The sequence below is a fragment of the Brachyistius frenatus genome, unplaced genomic scaffold (assembly GCF_029030835.1).
Source record: "Brachyistius frenatus isolate BFR_SWC_R1_liver_20210118 unplaced genomic scaffold, ASM2903083v1 Contig_30, whole genome shotgun sequence".
In the NCBI taxonomy this organism is placed as follows: Eukaryota; Metazoa; Chordata; class Actinopteri; family Embiotocidae; genus Brachyistius; species Brachyistius frenatus.
The window spans coordinates 317,595-335,610 of NW_027210629.1; the positions used below are offsets into that span (position 1 = coordinate 317,595).

General features: G+C 40.0%; 2 protein-coding genes across 5 annotated transcripts in view; both read left to right on the forward strand.

Moving 5' to 3' along the window:
* Positions 1–343: 343 nt before the first annotated feature.
* Positions 344–1,651, forward strand: LOC138621364 (C2 calcium-dependent domain-containing protein 4C). The gene has a single exon (XM_069699351.1). The coding sequence runs from the start codon at positions 344–346 to the stop codon at positions 1,610–1,612; it is 1,269 nt and encodes a 422-aa protein (XP_069555452.1). The 3' UTR covers positions 1,613–1,651.
* A 1,992-nt stretch (positions 1,652–3,643) lies between these two features.
* vps13a (vacuolar protein sorting 13 homolog A) overlaps positions 3,644–18,016 on the forward strand; it is a 40,063-nt gene continuing 25,690 nt past the window's right edge. For 2 of the 4 annotated variants that reach the window (XM_069699402.1, XM_069699404.1), the window contains exons 1-28: positions 3,644–3,774; positions 4,892–4,935; positions 5,028–5,070; positions 5,159–5,254; positions 6,199–6,300; positions 9,001–9,110; positions 9,346–9,405; positions 9,570–9,629; positions 9,965–10,045; positions 10,420–10,477; positions 10,914–11,041; positions 11,191–11,297; positions 11,422–11,593; positions 11,981–12,043; positions 12,561–12,693; positions 12,805–12,899; positions 13,086–13,228; positions 13,548–13,749; positions 13,843–13,957; positions 14,414–14,550; positions 14,710–14,842; positions 15,181–15,298; positions 15,670–15,808; positions 16,530–16,638; positions 16,762–16,937; positions 17,418–17,574; positions 17,739–17,818; positions 17,928–17,987. In XM_069699402.1, coding sequence (XP_069555503.1) covers positions 3,675–3,774; positions 4,892–4,935; positions 5,028–5,070; positions 5,159–5,254; positions 6,199–6,300; positions 9,001–9,110; positions 9,346–9,405; positions 9,570–9,629; positions 9,965–10,045; positions 10,420–10,477; positions 10,914–11,041; positions 11,191–11,297; positions 11,422–11,593; positions 11,981–12,043; positions 12,561–12,693; positions 12,805–12,899; positions 13,086–13,228; positions 13,548–13,749; positions 13,843–13,957; positions 14,414–14,550; positions 14,710–14,842; positions 15,181–15,298; positions 15,670–15,808; positions 16,530–16,638; positions 16,762–16,937; positions 17,418–17,574; positions 17,739–17,818; positions 17,928–17,987 — 3,021 coding nt within the window. In that variant the 5' untranslated portion in view covers positions 3,644–3,674. Of the gene's footprint in view, positions 3,775–4,891; positions 4,936–5,027; positions 5,071–5,158; positions 5,255–6,198; positions 6,301–9,000; positions 9,111–9,345; positions 9,406–9,569; positions 9,630–9,964; positions 10,046–10,419; positions 10,478–10,913; positions 11,042–11,190; positions 11,298–11,421; positions 11,594–11,980; positions 12,044–12,560; positions 12,900–13,085; positions 13,229–13,547; positions 13,750–13,842; positions 13,958–14,413; positions 14,551–14,709; positions 14,843–15,180; positions 15,299–15,669; positions 15,809–16,529; positions 16,639–16,761; positions 16,938–17,417; positions 17,575–17,738; positions 17,819–17,927; positions 17,988–18,016 lie in introns of all 4 variants that reach the window. The other 2 variants (XM_069699400.1, XM_069699401.1) reach the window with 1 other exon arrangement.

Consider the following 18,016-nt stretch of genomic DNA (forward strand, 5'->3'; position numbering starts at 1 on the left):
AGTTACTTAATACACCATGTTTGTTATGTGTATTCTAGTGTATGTACGGGATGTTTTCTGATGCAGGCGGGGGCGGAAGAGCAGTGATGCAGAGCCTCCACTCACCTTTAAAAATCGGTCTCTGATACAACCGTCACGCACATGCAGATGTTTTTGCCGAGAAAGGACACATCACAAACTGACAGGTGAGAGGAAAATATTTTCCATTTCAACACTCGGAAAACATCATCTGTTCTGTTCTAAACTTTAAATACTTGTTTGCCAAATATATGTTTTATTCTTATTGTCAAAGGAAAATAGTTTGGACTTTACTTTCACATCATCAAATCATCATAAAATAACTATGTGGGTCCTTGGGAAGATCAGGGAGAGCGTGGAGAGCATTCCTCTAGAGCTGAGTCGTTACATGGGACACAGTGAGGAGGATCTCTTTTCCCCTTCAAAGACCTGCCTCTCTCTGAATCTGCACGACAACATCCTCACCCCAGACAAGATCCCAGAGTTCTGCCTACCGCCACGGCTCTGCAAGAGAAGCCCACTGCCAGAAGCTGAGAAAACCCCACCGTACCTGCACGGACTGAGCCAGAAACCTAAGAGCAGCACATGTGCAAACACTGCACATGTAAATACGAAGGATGTGAAGACAAAAAATGCTGACGCATTAGTGGCTTTGAAAGCCACAAAGAAACCTTTGCCATTCTCTGCAGAGGGTTATGGCATGGCTGGGATATACGAAAGCCCCAACACTCGAAGGAAAGAGTCTTTGTTCCACTCAAAGCTTCCTGTTTACATGTTTGATAGAGGCATTCCTACCGCAGCACACAGGCTGGTAAACGAAGCAAGCCTGCCCAAGAAAACTTTATCTAGGTTTCTCCCAATGTTTTCACGTAAAATCCTGTCAGAGAAAGGGAGCACAGAAAGTGAAATTTATTCTTCCAGTGATTCCTCTCCCCTCAGTTCCCCTTACAGTGCCAAATCCTTCCTCTCCATCCCATCAAGCAGTGGCCGTCTTAAAGGAGCAGTATCCTGTCCTTCATTAATTGATAGCAAGGCGGCCAGAGGGAGGAGGAAGAAGGTAGCTTTGAGTTTAACATCCTCTCCCAGTTGTCCTCCAAGCTTAGAGGAAAATTCACTCACCCTACCTCCACCTGTCCTCTTCTCATTGGATGTCCTGCAATGCCAGGAGAGACTTCAGCATGAACTTGTCCTCCCCTTGCACGGCTGTGGCAGAGTTCGCCTCTGCGCCGAGCACACCACTTTGTCCAGCAGCAAGTTCTCATCCCTCTCCACAGTCAGAGTGCATGTGGTGTCTGTGGAACACCTGGTGGAGGACACGGACCGTCGGACCCTGAACTGTGCAGTGAACCTGTGTCTGACCCCGGGGAAGTTGCAGCAACAGGAGAGCGCCACCATCAGGAACTGCCGCAGCCCCGTCTTCAATGAAGATTTCTTCTTCACAGAACTGAGTCACAAGGACCTGATGCATCTGCAGCTCAGGTTAAAAGTGGTGGAGAAACCTGCAGCTGGAACTCTGAGGAAAGGGACAATGATTGGAATGATCACTAAACCACTGTCTCAGTTGCTCACTCATAATGAAAGAGTAGAAGGATAGTTTTTTGTTTTTTTTTATGTATAATTTGAATTGAGTATGGACACAGTATGTGATATGATGAAACCATGATGTCTTAAGATATCTTCTACAACCTGTACAGAAGCAGAGGATTGAAAAAGGATCCCTGAAATGTATCATGTTGAGGTTGTGTGTATATTTCGCATCTGCTACTATACTGTTCAACAACCTGTGGCACACTGAATAACTTTGTAAGAAGGTAGTGAACATCGTGAAGCATTTAGCTGTTGCAGAACCAGATATTTTTCTTGCATTAATCAGGTGGCCAGAAACTTGACTTTACAATGAATGCTATTGTTGCTGTGTCTTTAGGATGTGCAAATAGGCAACTGTTTTCTGCAACTATTCACTATAATACAGGGAATAATGTCAGCTGTTGGATTTTTCTGCAGCATCAAAGTGATCAAAACAATGTAGAGTATCCTTGTCATGTTATTTTATTACACTAGCTAATTGTGCTACTGATAGTAAAAATTGTAGTGTATGATGAAGTCATGCCTTCCTCAGTACCATGCAATGTTTTGTTCACTTATTAAACCATCATAGAGGTTTATATATATATGACTCGTTACTGTGTACTGTGAATCAGGGTTGGGCGATATGGAAAAAAAAAATCTAATATCACAACATTTTTGAACAAATAACCCGATGTCGATAGTGCAGCAATATTATGGAGAAGACTATTGGGGCTTTTACTAAATATTAACACAATGAGATTTCTGATAATCACCAGTAATGTGCATAAAATGACTAGGTGGGTATAGGAAAGTACCGTCTAGTTCAGAAAATGACATCGCTCTATTATAATGCAACCAAGAAAGAACATTAATGCTGTATCCAAGATGTAAGACCATATCCGGTCTCATATCACATCATGATATAATATTGATATAGTGGCTCAGGGAAGGAGCTCAGTCTGTTAGGCTATACCTCAAGCTTTAGACCTTTTTCACGGCATATATTTTGACTTGTAGAGAAAGCAGATGTCTGAATGATGACTCAGTTTCATTAAGTGTCCCAGTAAGTCATGACAGTGAACGAACAAGCACAAAAGCAGGACCTCCCCCTGGGAGTGGGATGAAGCTAATACGCCTTAGTTTTCCCTACAATGACAACTCAAAATGTCTGACGTGAAAAAGGTCTATTGAGATGTCTGACCGAGGAGTGTCACTGACTGACGTGTTTCGCTTCTGTTAAATATTGACATGGGTTACAAGCTGCTGTGCGTTTTGTTGAGTAAAAAAAATAAAAAAATAAAAATAAAAAAAATCTTCAGGCTATTTCTTGTATCGTTTCGACAGTGCATAAATTGTCCAGTTTCTGTCGATAGATCACCCAACAGCACAAAGACGTAAAAAACTTTAGCGTCACAGCGGTGATGTCCTTCCGAGTCATACACATGACAACAACAGTGACCCTCCTACCTGTATACCTGAGCTCTGGGTATTAATACAGCGACACCTACTGTACGCACAGTGAATAACAGTTCAAATCTGGTTATTCCAGTAACGCATTTTTTTTTTTTTTTTACATTGCTCTTATTCTCCCTTTCCTTCAAAAACTACGTGGTTAAAGCACTTCAATTAATCTCACTACTTTCTTTTTTTTAAACTTTAGGTTGTATTTTCGATAGAACAGGATAATGACTCTACATGAAAACATGAAAAGGACCATATATCTTTTACTTTAATGGCTTTCATATGATTTGCAAATTATGTCAATATACTTTATGACGGTTTTTGCGGCTAAGGTATTTTTCAAATAGAGTGAATAAAAACAGCAACTACGTCATTATTTTTTTTTTTTAATCTGGTAAGATAAATACCTTCATAGGGGTACTTGGTACTCTTTAATTAACCTGTAATTTCATCTTAATTACCTCAGACAGTATTTGCAGTGTGTCATTTTTGCAAGAAGTCATTTCATCGTAACGCAGTTACGTCATGACGTCAAGCTCCGCCCACCGCGAGGCGTTCTAATCTGACGTCGCCAGCAAGTCCTCCGGATGTAAACATGGTGACAGTCAGGTGAAAGAAACGCCAAAATGGTCTTCGAGAGCTTGGTGGTAGACGTCCTCAACCGGTTTTTAGGGGACTACGTTGTCAACCTCGACAGCTCACAGCTAAAGCTTGGCATATGGGGAGGTAACTGAACTTGTGTTTTGTCATTTTTAGTTGACTAGTTCGCTCGCCAGGCTCGCTAGCTAAACGCTAATAGACGTTAGCTTCCAGACGTGTGAGAGAGGCTCCCTCAGCTGTTAGTGTCAGTTTATCTTTCCCAAAAATCTAGTTTTGCTTGTCCAGCGTGGACGAGACGACACAGCCGGTGGCAGTATCTCCATAGATAAAGACATGTAGTTAGTTTCTGACTGCGGCGGTCTTCTAACGTTAGACCGTATTTACTGCTGTAAGTCTGTTTGATGAGTGCATTCATGCAGGGGTGACACCCTGTCACAGCCAGGTCAGGACTCGTCCCTGTGTTACACACCAAAAAAAAGTCTGTAGCGTTGCTCACTCTCCGGGCAAACAGAGAGGATTAGAGAAGCGGTTTCCACTGCTGAACCTGCCCCAACCGGTAAAACAAGTAACTAAATCACAATATGAATTCCCTCCTTTTACCATTATGTGTTATAACATTTTAATACCGGCTGCTTTTATTAACAGATTACATGCATTTTTCAAATATTGTGCTTTAGATGTCCCCTCTTAAAAGACAGATAAGCTCAGTATGTCCTTTAGGGTTTATGGAAACAATACCATATGCAGGAGGGAATTTGTTAATTTTGTAATGGGTTCCATTGGGAGCATTTATCAATACATTGTGGTTTACCAAATACACAGCACACATAGGCTATTCATTTATATAAAGCCATGGACAGGGCCAAAGATTCAAACTTGCAAAAGCCTCAGTCAGATAACAGATCAATGAGTCAGGCAGACTGGACTAACATATTCGACTAAACAGCCCCTTTGCCCCTGTACTCTCTGCTATTAGGAGAAGGAGGGGGGATGGCTGGGTAACACAGGGAAGGCATTTTAGTCATTTTGTTAAATTGCCCACTGAGAATATGTGTGTCAGGAATGGTTTAAATAGTATATAAGATCCATAGCTTTGTGTGTTGTACTAAGTCATAAAACAAAGTTCAAAGACCTTCTCTCCAGATTAGACGGTGTCCCTATGAGTCACACCTCAATCCATTTGATTTATTAGCATGTACATGCCTTAGTAACAATCATTAAACAAATACTCCTTTTATTGCAGGTGATGCTGTTCTTACAAATCTTGAAATAAAAGAAAATGCCTTGGTAAGTGTGTAAGGAATATTAGTCTGTCAGTATATTATTGTGTTCATGATAGATTTGTGTTACAATGCTTATTTACTGTTCCTTTGTTGCAGAGTCAGCTTGACATTCCTTTTAAAGTCAGAGCCGGTCATATAGGTGAGATTGTAATCACTGACCCCATTTAACACTGTTTAGTGCCTTTGGTACAGAGGAACAGTTTCTTATCTTGTGCTTTTGTTAATAGAATGTCTGGAGCTAAAGATTCCATGGAAGAACCTCTACACGCAATCAGTGGAGGCCACACTGGATGGTGTCTATCTGCTTATAGTCCCCACAGCAAGTGAGATCACTGTCCATCTCCATCAACAGACATAAAGAATGAGATTTAAGTACTGACTGTACACATCCCAGAGTATACTATTGAGTCTCACCATTGCAGTAGACACACAGAGTGGCGGAAGAATATTAGATAGATAGATAGATAGATAGATAGATAGATAGATAGATAGATAGATAGATAGATAGATAGATAGATAGATAGATAGATAGATAGATAGTTACTTTATTAATCCCGCAAGGGGACATTTTTTCATTACAGCAGCATGTATAGATACAGGGTAAAGCAATACAAATAACAGAGTAAAAAATATGAAATATAAAAATGCACAATATATTAAATTAAAAGAGAATAATATTAAATTAAACTAACTAAACCATAGTGCAAAGATTTAAACAAACCTACAACAGTGCAATGGTGTTATTGATGTGATATTGATTTGGCCAGAGGTGAGCTATTGAACAGTCTGATTGCAGTGGGCAGGAATGATCTCCTGTATCAGTCCTTGTGGCAGCGGAGCTGGAGGAGAAAGTGCTCCGCTGTCCCTGCAGTAGGTGGTGGAGAGGGTGATCAGGATGATCCAATATGGATAACAGTTTGTTCAGTGTCCTCCTCTCCACCACCTTTTCCAGACTGTCCAGTTTGCAGGCAATTATGGAGCCGGGCCTTCTTAACCAGTTTGTTAAGTCTGCTGGTGTCGCCGGCTCCAATGCTGCCCCCCCAGCAGACTACGGAGAAGTACAGTTCACTGGCCACAACAAGACTGGTAGAACATCTCCAACATCACAACATTAACCAGTTTCACCTCAATGAGAAGATGTTTAGGTTACTCATTTCAGATTTAGTGTTTTAAAAACTACAAAATATATTAAAGCATCTTTGTATTTTATATATTTTTTGGGGTCGTAATAAAGTCAAATCATTTTTGTTGTCCCCATTGCTGCCAGGTATAAAGTATGATGCTGAAAAGGAGGAGAAGCAGCTACAGGAGACTCGTCAGAGGGAGCTTCAGCGCATAGAGGAGACAAAGCTGAAGGCTGCTGAGCAAGGTAAGAGTTCAACTCTGATTTTAAGGGGACTGTATGTGTGCGTGCTTGCGTGCGTGCTTGCATGCATGCGTGCGTGTGTGTGTGTGTGTGTGTAAACAAGTGAGCAAATATTCTGTGTGCAACTGGGTACAAAAAACCCTGTTTTTAACAGGTTTCAGAGACATTCTGACTCAAGCTGTGAGAGAAAATGGGCGGAAGCAAGTACTGTTATTTTGGGTTGTGTAGACAGAACAGTAGGAGCAGAGACTACAACAACGACACTACAAGTGTGAAGCATGTGCAGCAAAGTTGCAGGTTCGGAGATTTGCAGGCATCTGGACATCTGGTGTGTCTGGTTGTGAGCTCCCGTGCAGCCTGTAGTGTTCACAGCTCTGTATTTTCTGAGGTTTCACACTGTATGAATAACACACCAGCTAACTGTTTTTTTTTTCCTTGTAGTGGAAAATATCTATATTTCTTGATATTGGAGGCTCCACCTGTTTAAATGCTATATTTTTTTTACAAGTATAAAGACATGATAATTCTTCAAAGCATTCAAATTTAGAGTGAAGAAATTTAAATTAGTATGGCTGGTATTATATTCATACCTTAACATCAGTATTGCAACAGAATGCAGGTTTCATACTCCAGTAGTCCTTAACAAACCTATAGTATGTGTAGCGGATTAGATTTATATTCGGGGCACCACTGTCTGTTTAGCAGAAAGACTGAAGATTGAATTTTAATAGGCTGTATAGGCCTATAAACAAGTGATCATCAGCATTCAGGGATTTCTTTCAATATCTTCCAGGAAATACACAAAAACAAGTGCTTGGTCTATGAGGATATTTACTGAACAATATTTACATCAAGAATAAACTATATGAATATATATTGTAGTGTATGAATCATGGATGTGATGAACAGGATTTCTAAACTATAGCGGCGTGATGGTGGGAATAATAATAGTTAGGCTATTAAAAACGGAGCTAGTTCCTGACATAAATGAGAAATTATGAATTTAGAATTTGATAAATCAGCTGTCAGACATCAACCCAATGAATCAAAGTACTCAGATATATTTTGCCTACTGAAGGTGGTCCTAGTCCTCCAGACAAGCCTCTTTCTTGCAGACCTCCGTGCAGATGTCAGGGCCTGAAGTTTGGCGTCGTGCTGCGGGTGTCCACTCCCGCAGCACGACGTCCCGTCCAGGCTTCATCTGCCGGTACCGATGGGTCTTGTTTAGGATCGATGACCAGGGTGCAGTGATGCAACAGCTGTCAGCTTTGGCAAAAAGGATCTTCTGAGCTTTGTCTGGGTTGAGAGATGGCTGGATTTATCCTTACTAGATTATCAAAAATACTTCTTACAAGTGGAGCAGAGAGAGAATAAAACAATGGCGTTGTTGGTTGCAGGCGATAATTAAACTCAATTAAACTTAATTCAAAGTACGCGTTCTTCACTTGGTTTAAAGTTTACTGGGGATTAATACAAATATAGAGCGTGGTAATTCTAAGACGATCAGAAAGTGTGAGAACTTAAACACAGAGGTACTAATGATCAATATCAAGGTTGATCAGAAGAAGAGAAAAAGCCCGCTTCACTCTGAGGTTTACAGTTTTTATGAAAGGCCAGGCTGGAGGCGGGGTCAAGTGTCTGATGACCACTCTCTGAGCCTGCTCTGAAAACTGGGAGAATGCTTCCTTTAAGAAAAGGGCTAATTATTAGTTTTGATATTTTGATTTTATACACTTTATTAATCCCAGAGGGGAAATTTCTTCACTGAGCACCCCCTCTCAGGGGAGAGATGCTGCAGCAGGCTGCCACTAGCGCGGCGCCAGGTAACCTGACCTGAGGTGCATGTTTTTGGATGATGGGAGGAAGCCGGAGAACCCGGAGAGAACCCACGCAAGCACAGGGAGAACATGCAAACTCTGCACAGAAAGGCCCAGGACCGGATTTGAACCCGGAACCTTTTTTGCTGTGAGGTGACAGTGCTAACCACTGCGCCACTGTGCCGCCCAAATGTGGCTAAGAATAAAAGTTCATTGACTAAAGTTAAACACTTGTTGATATCAGTTACACAAATACTTAATACAGGGGAGCACAGTGGTGCAGTGGTTAGCATGGTCGCCTCACAGCAAAAAGGTTCGGGGTTCGAATCCGGGACTTTCTGTGTAGAGTTTACATGTTCTCCCTGTGCCTGCATGGGTTCTCTCCGGGTACTCCGGCTTCCTCCCACCATCCAAAAACATGCACCTCAGGTTAATTAATGGTTCTAGAAATTGCCCTTAGGTGTGAATGAGAGCGTGAATGGTCTTTGTTTCCGTCTGTCTCTATTTGGCCCTGTGATAGACTGGCGATCTGTCCAGGGTATAGATAATGGACGGATGGAAATACTTAATACAAGTTTATATTGTTAGCCAATATGACAGGCAGGCAGTGGAGTTGTAACAATGTTCAACCATATAAGCCAAAGTTGCTTACATTACATTCCTTACTTCGGCATGTGGACAGCAGGAGCCAGGGATCAAACTGCCAACTTCTCAATTAGTGGGAAACCTGCTCTACCAGCCGGGCTACAGCCGCTCCAGCCATCCTTCAAACCCTCTCCTTGTTATTCTAGGAGAAAGTAGTCAAATCCTTGTTCCTACAGCAAAGCCTCAGGAAAGCTGTGGAACCAGTTTGTGTCTCATTTTCATATTTGCTTATGTTTGACAGAGAACCCCGAGCTCGAGAAGCAGGACACCTTCATGGAAAAGCTTGTCACCCAGGTCATCAAAAACCTGCAGGTCAAAATCTCAAACATCCACGTGCGCTATGAAGATGATGTGAGTATTCAAACTGAGTTACATTATTGATTTATGTATATACAATATACAACAAGTATATACAAAATTCATAACTCAAACCCAAATAAACTCACATTTGTGTTTCTAAAGAAAGTGAAGGAAAGAATAGTTGGTTGTATTTTCATAACTCCCCAACAACAACACAATGGATCATGCAGAGTAAATATAGTTTTGACACAGCTTTGCTTTAATTTCTCTCATTTCCTGCCCACAGGTCACTAATCCAATCTGCCCTTTGTCATTTGGAGTGTCACTTAAAAACCTCAGCCTGCAGGTAACGTGTTTCAGTATCCCTCGTCAGAATATATGCCATATTGCAATCAGCAATTAAGCTGTTCTTAATTATTCATTAATACTTGAACATAGGTTTAAACATATATATATAAGTAAGGTTTTCCATTAAGGCCCCCAAACCTCACTGTTAGTTTGACTTTACAGACATCTGATGAGAACTGGAACCCCAGTCTTTTGGATGAGAACGCCAGGCTTTTCTTCAAGGTAAGAAAGTCAACCATTTTATCTGCCTGCTGCACCGATACTCTAGACATTTATATTTTATAGGAATTATCACATGTAGTCTGCGTGACACTGCCTGTTTTTGTCTTTCGTATTTGTCCCCTCAGGTGAACTTACAGTTAAGCAAAATTTTTGAAAACCTTTTTGACAATTAGAACCGGTCAGTTTGACTCTATGATTTAATTTTTGACAGCAGTTGGTCTTGGGGCATATTTTTTTTCTTCATACCCCAAAATGATTGTCCACTGTCCGCTCTTTTCATCTTCATGGTAAGCAGCCTCACAACTCTAATTGCTTTGCATTTTTCTTCTCCTCAGTTGGTTCAACTGGACAACTTGTATGCCTACTGGAATGTCAACTCGGTACTCTTCTCCAATTACAGTCCAGATGAGGCCTTGGTGAGTCACCGTGTTATTACATGTTGCACTTTGTCTCCACTGGTCTCCACTTGACTGGAGATTAACCATGTCTTACTTTCTCATTGAGGCTGGACACACTTCCTCAATATTGTGGGCACACAAAAGACAGACAGTAATCACTTTTAGGCAATAAAACAGTTTCAATATGAGTCGCTATTACTTTCTAATGAACAAACTGCTTAGAGAATAGGCCTGATAGGTACAGTAAAATGTTTATAGATAGATTTCTTTCATGCATATTGTAAAAAACATTACCAAAAATAAATGAAATACGTTAAGAGATAAGAAAAATGTTAAGTGATGAAAAACAAGTGAAATGTAAATTAATCTTCTCTTCCTGTGCCTTTTTACAGCAACGTCTCCATAACAACATGGACATTAACCACTCACTTCCTGTCAACCACGACTTCAGTGAGTGTCTCACGGTCATCCTTTATTCACTTATTTGTCCAGACCACCTCGTGAAGCCCAGCTTAAACTATGTAATTGATATGCATTAAAAAAAATTCTGCAAATGAAAAGTGAATAGGTACTTGGTATGTAATGATTTGCTTTGAAACTGCAGTGCCTCAGAAAAACATGTAAATCACATAGTTTGAATCACCACCAACAACACATTATAACAGATTTTCAGCACATCTCAACAGATTTCTTGTTGTTTGGAGTGTCACTTGTAGCCACTAGCTTAGATTTTTTTAAATTGCTAACTTTACTAAGGAAAAAATTATACATTTTCATATTGCCGGAACTACAGGTGGCTATTTTTCCCATACAAACATAAAGCCCTGTACAACTGTCCTTACATTCACAGTTTTTATATAATCTATTTCCTCTTGCTGGTCCACAGTTTTTTGTCCCATCTCAGCGGATGCCAAACTGCGGATGAATCCTAGGTCAGATGTGGATTTCTCTTTTCCTAAAATGGACCTGATGGTCAATCTCTGTGAGGTTGCCATTGAACTCAATAGGCCACAGGTATGTATATGTGTTTGTGGTGCGTATAAACTTGTCTGTTTTCAAGCCTGTTTAAAACTGGGAGGAAGTTATAGATAAATAATGTTAGATCATAACTGTACTACAGGACTATGTGCTATTGTGTAATTGCTGACTTCCTGTCTTTTTAGTACATTAGCATCTTGGAGCTGCTGGGCTCAGTGGATATGATGACGCGGAACCTGCCATATAGGAAATACAGACCCACGGCTCTCGTTCACAACAATTCCCACATATGGTCAGAAATCACTTGAATGGCTTACGACCACATGCATTTTACCATTTTACCACCACTGCATGCTGTGCATTTGCTATTACAGATTGTAAAGTACATTATATGCTTGTATGTTCCTGGATTCCAGGTGGAAGTACGTGATCACGGGTATCCTGGAGGTGGATGTGAAGCCACGTCTCCACATGTGGTCATGGCAGCACATTCGCCAGCATCGGCAGATGGTAAAATGCTACAGAGAGCTCTACAAGATAAAGATCACCAGCAAGAAACCCAGCGATGACCTTCTCAAGCAACTCGAGGTGGGACAGAGCTGAACTGAACTATAGAGGGGGAGGAGATAGAAGGAGGCAGGAGGTAGACAGAGAAACCTCTGGTACTGCTTTGCTTTTATTTAGAGACGTTTACTTTCCCACTTTTATGTCTTTCGGTAAACATTTAAACTACAGACAGTTCAATATGATATTAGAAGAACAGTCTTTGATTATTCTGATAAGTGTCCCCTCATCCATATTGATTTCCTGTGTTATGAGTTGTTGATTTCAGATAGATACAATTATGAAGTTTCTTCTTAATATTATTAGTTTCCCTGATGTCATTAACAATTGACATTTAGTATTTGCTGGATTCATGCAAGACGTTGAAAGAATCTTCTAAACGCTCTCATCACGTCTCGTGATTGTTCTCAGGGGCCTGAGAAGACCTTGGATATTTTTAACATCACATTGGCCAGAGAGCAGGCTGAAGTGGAGGTAAGCTTTATGTCTTACCTGGAGTGGACATCTCCACTTGGTGCCTTCACCCTCGGTATGAACTGTATCAAACTGTAATGGCTTTAATACATTTTATTTTTCAGTTGTTCTTACAATCCTTAATTCTCCAAAATGAAACTTTCCAAGAATCATGATCAAAAAGATCAATAATTGTCCATCAATGCCCACTTATTGAAGAAAAATATTAACAGAAATTCTGCACAGTGCTATACCTCTGCAGCAATGTTTTTGTCTGATGTATGTTCCTCACAATAGACTAAACAATATATAACAACTAGAAGAATCTAGTAGTTGAGGATTGGACTGTGTCCCATTTGAATTGTTCCTGGTCTGTACAGTAATGTGCCATAGACAGCAACATTTACATATTCAATACAGTATTCCTCTTATAATACTCGTAAATATTGGTGGGCTGGGCATAAATATTTTATTTGGTTTTGTCTTTTGTTTCTAAGAATTAAAAAGTTGAAGGGGACTTTTTTTTCTCCCCCCCAAGGCAAGCAAGGCAGGCCTCCGTATTTACCGTCCAGGATTGAAGATGGAGGAAGAGGAGTCCCAGGGTTGGTTAAACTGGATGTGGAACTGGGGAGGAGAGGCGGACACACAAACAAAAGAGGCCAAGACTGGAGGTAGGATGTCGAGAATGGACAAAAGAATGTGTAGAAAAACAACAAGGCCTAAGCGTACTTTTTTTTTTTTTCATTTATATTATATCCTCTCGCCCTGTCCCATTGTCTCAGGTTTTGATGAGCTATTAACGTCTGCTGAGAAAGCCAAACTCTACACAGCCATTGGATACAGTGACACCGTTGCTAATCCCAACCTGCCAAAAAACGTGAGTCACTTCCCTCTTTGTCACCCACTCATCAACTAATAATACACATCCATTTGGCTCTCCATCTGACGGAAATAATATTGATATATTATAATACTATATATAACAATATTAATATGACATGATACAAATATTTGATCAGATACTACTGTAGGATGTCACACTATGTTGTCATTTTCTTTTTAGTTTGAAGACATGAAGGTTGATTTCCACATGGAGAGGCTGTCTGTGTCCATCAAAGACGACAAGGACAAAAATGAGCTCATCAGGCTGACCGTGGGAGAGCTCAAGTCCACACTCACACAGAGATCTGGAGCACAAGCAATCAAGTTTGTCCTAACTTTATGTTTTCCAGTGCAAATATAACATTTTTTCACATAATTTCAAAATTTTAACATGATTAAGATGATTCAAAATGTTTAGAAATTATTTGGTAAATTATCATTTCAACCAGTAGAAGCAGATTGCAGTTTTAATTTTGTGTGACAACTGGGTTTATTACAAAGTAATAACTTCGTAGTTGCTCTTCACTTACTACTTATATCATACTACGACTTAACAGCAAAGGTTCACCTCCTTTGCTTTCAGTACTTAGAGTGCGTCATCTCGTCAGGATTCTGTTTTAGTTTTGTTTCCTGTTTTTATCAGACTCACAGCCCAGCTCAGTTTGTTCGAGGTCACTGGCCTGGCCTGTAACCGGCCAGCACCAACCCTCCTTTCATCCAGGAAGGCAGCCACAGGAGCAGGTTCCCCGCTGCTTTGCATACTGTTTGAGACCAACCCGCTGGATGACAGTGCGAACCAGCGGCTTCATGTGGAATCACAACCCTTGGAAATCATCTATGATGCTGTGAGTGAGTCTGTACGTGTGCATGTATGAGCATAAAAAAAAGCATGACAAGGATAATTATCAGATGCGTTCTCCTCTTATGTGTCTGTGCAGATAACAGTAAACAGCATGTCAGTGTTCTTCATGCTTCCTGATGACCTGCAGCTAGATGAACTCACCAACGCAACTCTGATGAAACTGGAGCAGTTTAGAGACCGCACAGCCACCGGTCAGTTTCACAAACACGCACAAACTTCCACATTATCAGTGTTGATCTCAAGTTAACTCTCTAATGGGCAAAGGTCAGCATGGCTCAGCCGCTGAGTCAACTGGGTTGTGGTATTCCTGTTTACTCCCTTGAAACTGATTGTTTCCGGACGTTGTTTGCTGAAGTTTCAGATTTTTTTTTTTTTATGTATATTTTTTTAGGTGCATTTAACATGATTGTTTATTATTAAAAGAAGAAAATGTAAAAAAAAAATTACAAAAAAAAAAAAAAATCTTACTGAGATGAACTGTGTAGCCTCAATTAGAAAAGAAAACAACTAATTACACTTGTAGTATATTACAGACTTGATGCAGACCATAGTGCTTTATGTTGAACTATTATGAAAGTCAAGCTAACTATTGTTTTTTTTTCTGTTATTGTATCTATGACGTAACTTAAGGACACCTTGTTTTTCAGGTTTATTGTATGTGATCGAAACACAGAAAGTTCTCGACTTGAAGATGAACTTGATGGCCTCCTACGTCATTATTCCACAGAGCGGCTTTTACAATGGCACTCAGAACATCCTGCTGTTGGATCTCGGTCATTTCAAGGTCAGAAAGTGTCAAGTGCAAAGACTTACAGGGGGCTGAAAACCTGACCCAGACATGTCAACATCTTTGACTGGCATTAGTTGTTTTCCAGAGGCTTCAATCGAAGGCATCGCAATTACAACCAAAGTTGTAGAAACTTTCCTTTTGCTGTCTTTTCAGATATCCAGTCAAAGCAAGAAGGATCTGCCTCAGCTGTCAGTGGGCTACAGCAACATTGAGGACATCGTGTCCAGAGCATACGACAGCTTTGACATACAGCTCAGCAACCTTCAGTTCCTTTATAGCAAGCCAGGTATGCACACATAAACTCAGTGACATGTGTCAAAGGTTCTGTACTGGGTCTCTGTACAAACTGAAAGAGCGCATATAATTTGATATTTTATTCAATTAAAGTAACACAGTTTACACAGACAACATAGATAAACTGCCTTTAAGTCAGAGGTTTGCACTTGTTAGCCGAGAAGACAGCACATTGACTTGAAAAGATATTGTCTCAAAGCTTTTAGGATGTTTGTTGGTGAAGGAAGGATTTTTATCACACATATGATTGCTCCAACAAGAATATTTTCAATTTTTGTTTGTGTGTTTGTAGAGTCAATAGAAATGTAAAACATTATCTATGTGTGGTAGATGGTGACTGGAAAAAGGCCCGTAAACAGAAACAGTCTCCAATGCACATTCTGCAGCCAGTGGATCTGAAAGTGGTTTTCTGCAGGGCGATGGTCATCAAAGACTCCCGCATGGCAAAGTGAGTCGTTTTTTGAATATATCTGGTCAACAGTCAAGGACAGCAAGTTGCATTGAAACATTTTTACACAAGTCTTTCACAAACTTAAATCATCATTTTGGAAATGATATTTGTTTTATTTTCCCATTTTAATTTATAAGAAAAGGACAGATAACAACAATAAACAAAACAGCAATAATGTAAACTGCTTACTGTTAATTTCCAATATACCGCCAAGTAAACCACTCACTAAATACAATAAACTCTTAACATATTTTTCTTTGGTTAATTTGATCCTTAAAGCCATAAGGACCAAGTTTAAGGATGTCAGGCAGACTAAAGTTAGAGGTCACATGCATCTTAGTGTTTTCACGTTTGTGCCTGTTTTTTAGGTATAAGATATCCGGAGAGCTTCCTCTATTGTCTCTTCGTATTTCTGATGATAAACTTCGAAGTGTCCTGGAGCTGGTCGAAAGTATCCCACTGCCTGAGAGCAGACCTGCTGCTCGCAGCGCTGCCTCATCCTCAAAGGTATGAACAGAGAGACGTGCTAAAACAGTGGTTCTCTACTCGTCTAGCCTCAGGACCCACATTTTTCTTTAGCCATCAAGTCATGACCCACATTTTTTACATTTTTGAGCCACACAGATTTATTTTAATAAAAAATAGTGGGTTTACTATACTCATGCCTTAATGAAACATGAAATAGATTTTTAAAAAGTGCAAATAAGGATAAAAACTATGAAAGGAAGACTTATCTTGAATTACAGGCATATGCTTTTTAAACAACTTTAAACTGGTGATGGTCATCAAGTTTTGAGAATCTGAATGGAATTGTATGAAATATGAAATAAAAAGGCAGATTTATTTTGAATAACATGAAAAGGTTGACTTTTCTTGAAATAAACAAAAAGTCAGAATTTTGTTTATTTGTTACTGTCGTGACAAGGCTGGCAGCAAGCAGTCTCTGCACATGGGTGAAATAGATAACGTTTGTCCTTCAAAATAAAAGCGCAGTAGCAGAAATGCTGGAGACCAAATAAAAGTTTGCCTTTTTTAAAATTATTTTTCTATAAGCGAATTGGTCCAATGTCCCACTTTGGGGTCACAACCCACCAGCTCATAATCACTGGCCCAGAGGGAATAAAAAATAGAAGTATAAAAATAAAATTAATACCAATGTAGGATTACAGTGGACTTTAATAATTTCAACACTGTCCCATTTTAATCATTTCTGATCTTTTCTCTTTAGCCAAAGCAGTTCACCCCTCAGCTCACTCCTAGAAAACCTCTGAATTTAGCTGACCACCGCTCCTCTCTCCTTTTCGAGTCATGCGAGACAATCAGCATCACCTCACTGGGTGAGACGCAGCTGTAACACTGCACATTAAAGTCACCTTTTAATGCTGTCCTCCTCATTCTGCATTGCTCCTGCTGCTGTCTTGTATCCTTCTGTCTCACTATATCTTTCTGTCATCGTTCAGGCTCCGAAGAAGATTTGTTCTTTGACGCTCCCAGCTCTCCCATCGGTTATAAGACGTTCTTCCCAGACAATCCCATGCCGCTCCACTACGCAGATTTAAACAAAAGAAAATCTCTCATCAAGAAGGACCATCAGAAGAACATGACTGACTTCATCATGAACTTTGAGATCAGTGAGGTACAGAAAGGTCTTGATAAACTCGAAGACAAACATAGCCTTACTTTTCATTTCCCATTAAATGTTTCATTCATATTAACTTCAGGTTTAACTAATTTAGATTTCCAGTGTTGAATATTGTGTATTTCTTTGTATTGGATTCCCTTGCTGCTTGAAACGAGAAGAGGTTTTATCCAGTACAGTTGCATTAGCACTTCTTTTCGGTGGAGAGTAATGAACAATACAAGTATGGAAACTTTAATCTCATATTAATTTAAACCCCCAAATTTCATTATAAATAGTAAACCTGTTTATCCATCTGTCTGGTCATTTCTGTTTGACAGCTAAATTATATTTTTTTCCTTATCTTTAACTCTACCTTCCCCTTTTCCTTTCCTTTGTTTTCTTCTTATAGTCCTCCTCCCTCCTCTATTTCTGTCACCCCTTTTTAATTGTCTTTCTGATGTGTTTTCTGTCCCTCTGTTCTTTTTGTTGATGCAGTTTTCTGTCCAGTTGTGTCGTCTGTCTGGAGGTCAGGAGGTCACAGTGCTCCACTTGGAGATAGAGGGTCTGGGGACTGAGCTGAAACTGTGCACCTTTGACATGACATCTAACACCTACCTGCGAGAGATCTGCCTCAAGTGTCCTGAATACATGGGTCAGCAGATATTAACAGGACATTGTTGTTTCCTTACTTTTAGTGAAGCTAGTTCAGGAGACTTTTGGCTCACATTTGGCGTCACAAACATTCTAGTAACAATTTGTAAATTAAAGTCAGAAGGAGTCATGACTGCAGTTTTTATTTGTTTCTTCCTTGTGTAGATTCTGAAGAGAAGCAAGTTCAGCTGATCACCACTCTAGACAACACAGAAGTTGACCTGCTCACGCTGGAGTATATCAAAGTACATGTGATACCTTACATGGAAATAAACCTATTTCAGAATAACTCCAATGAATATTTCAAAATGTGGGTAATTAGCCTTCTCATTAACGACTGGTTGTCCTTTGTAGGCGGATAAAAATGGCCCTGAGTTCAAGTCTCAATACAACAATACGGAGCAGCTCATCAAGGTGAGCGAAACGTTGACCTACTAGCAATT

Excerpts from the sequence above, each read along its gene's own strand:
- LOC138621364 (XM_069699351.1), top strand. The coding sequence starts at position 344 with ATGTGGGTCCTTGGGAAGATCAGGGAGAGCGTGGAGAGCATTCCTCTA.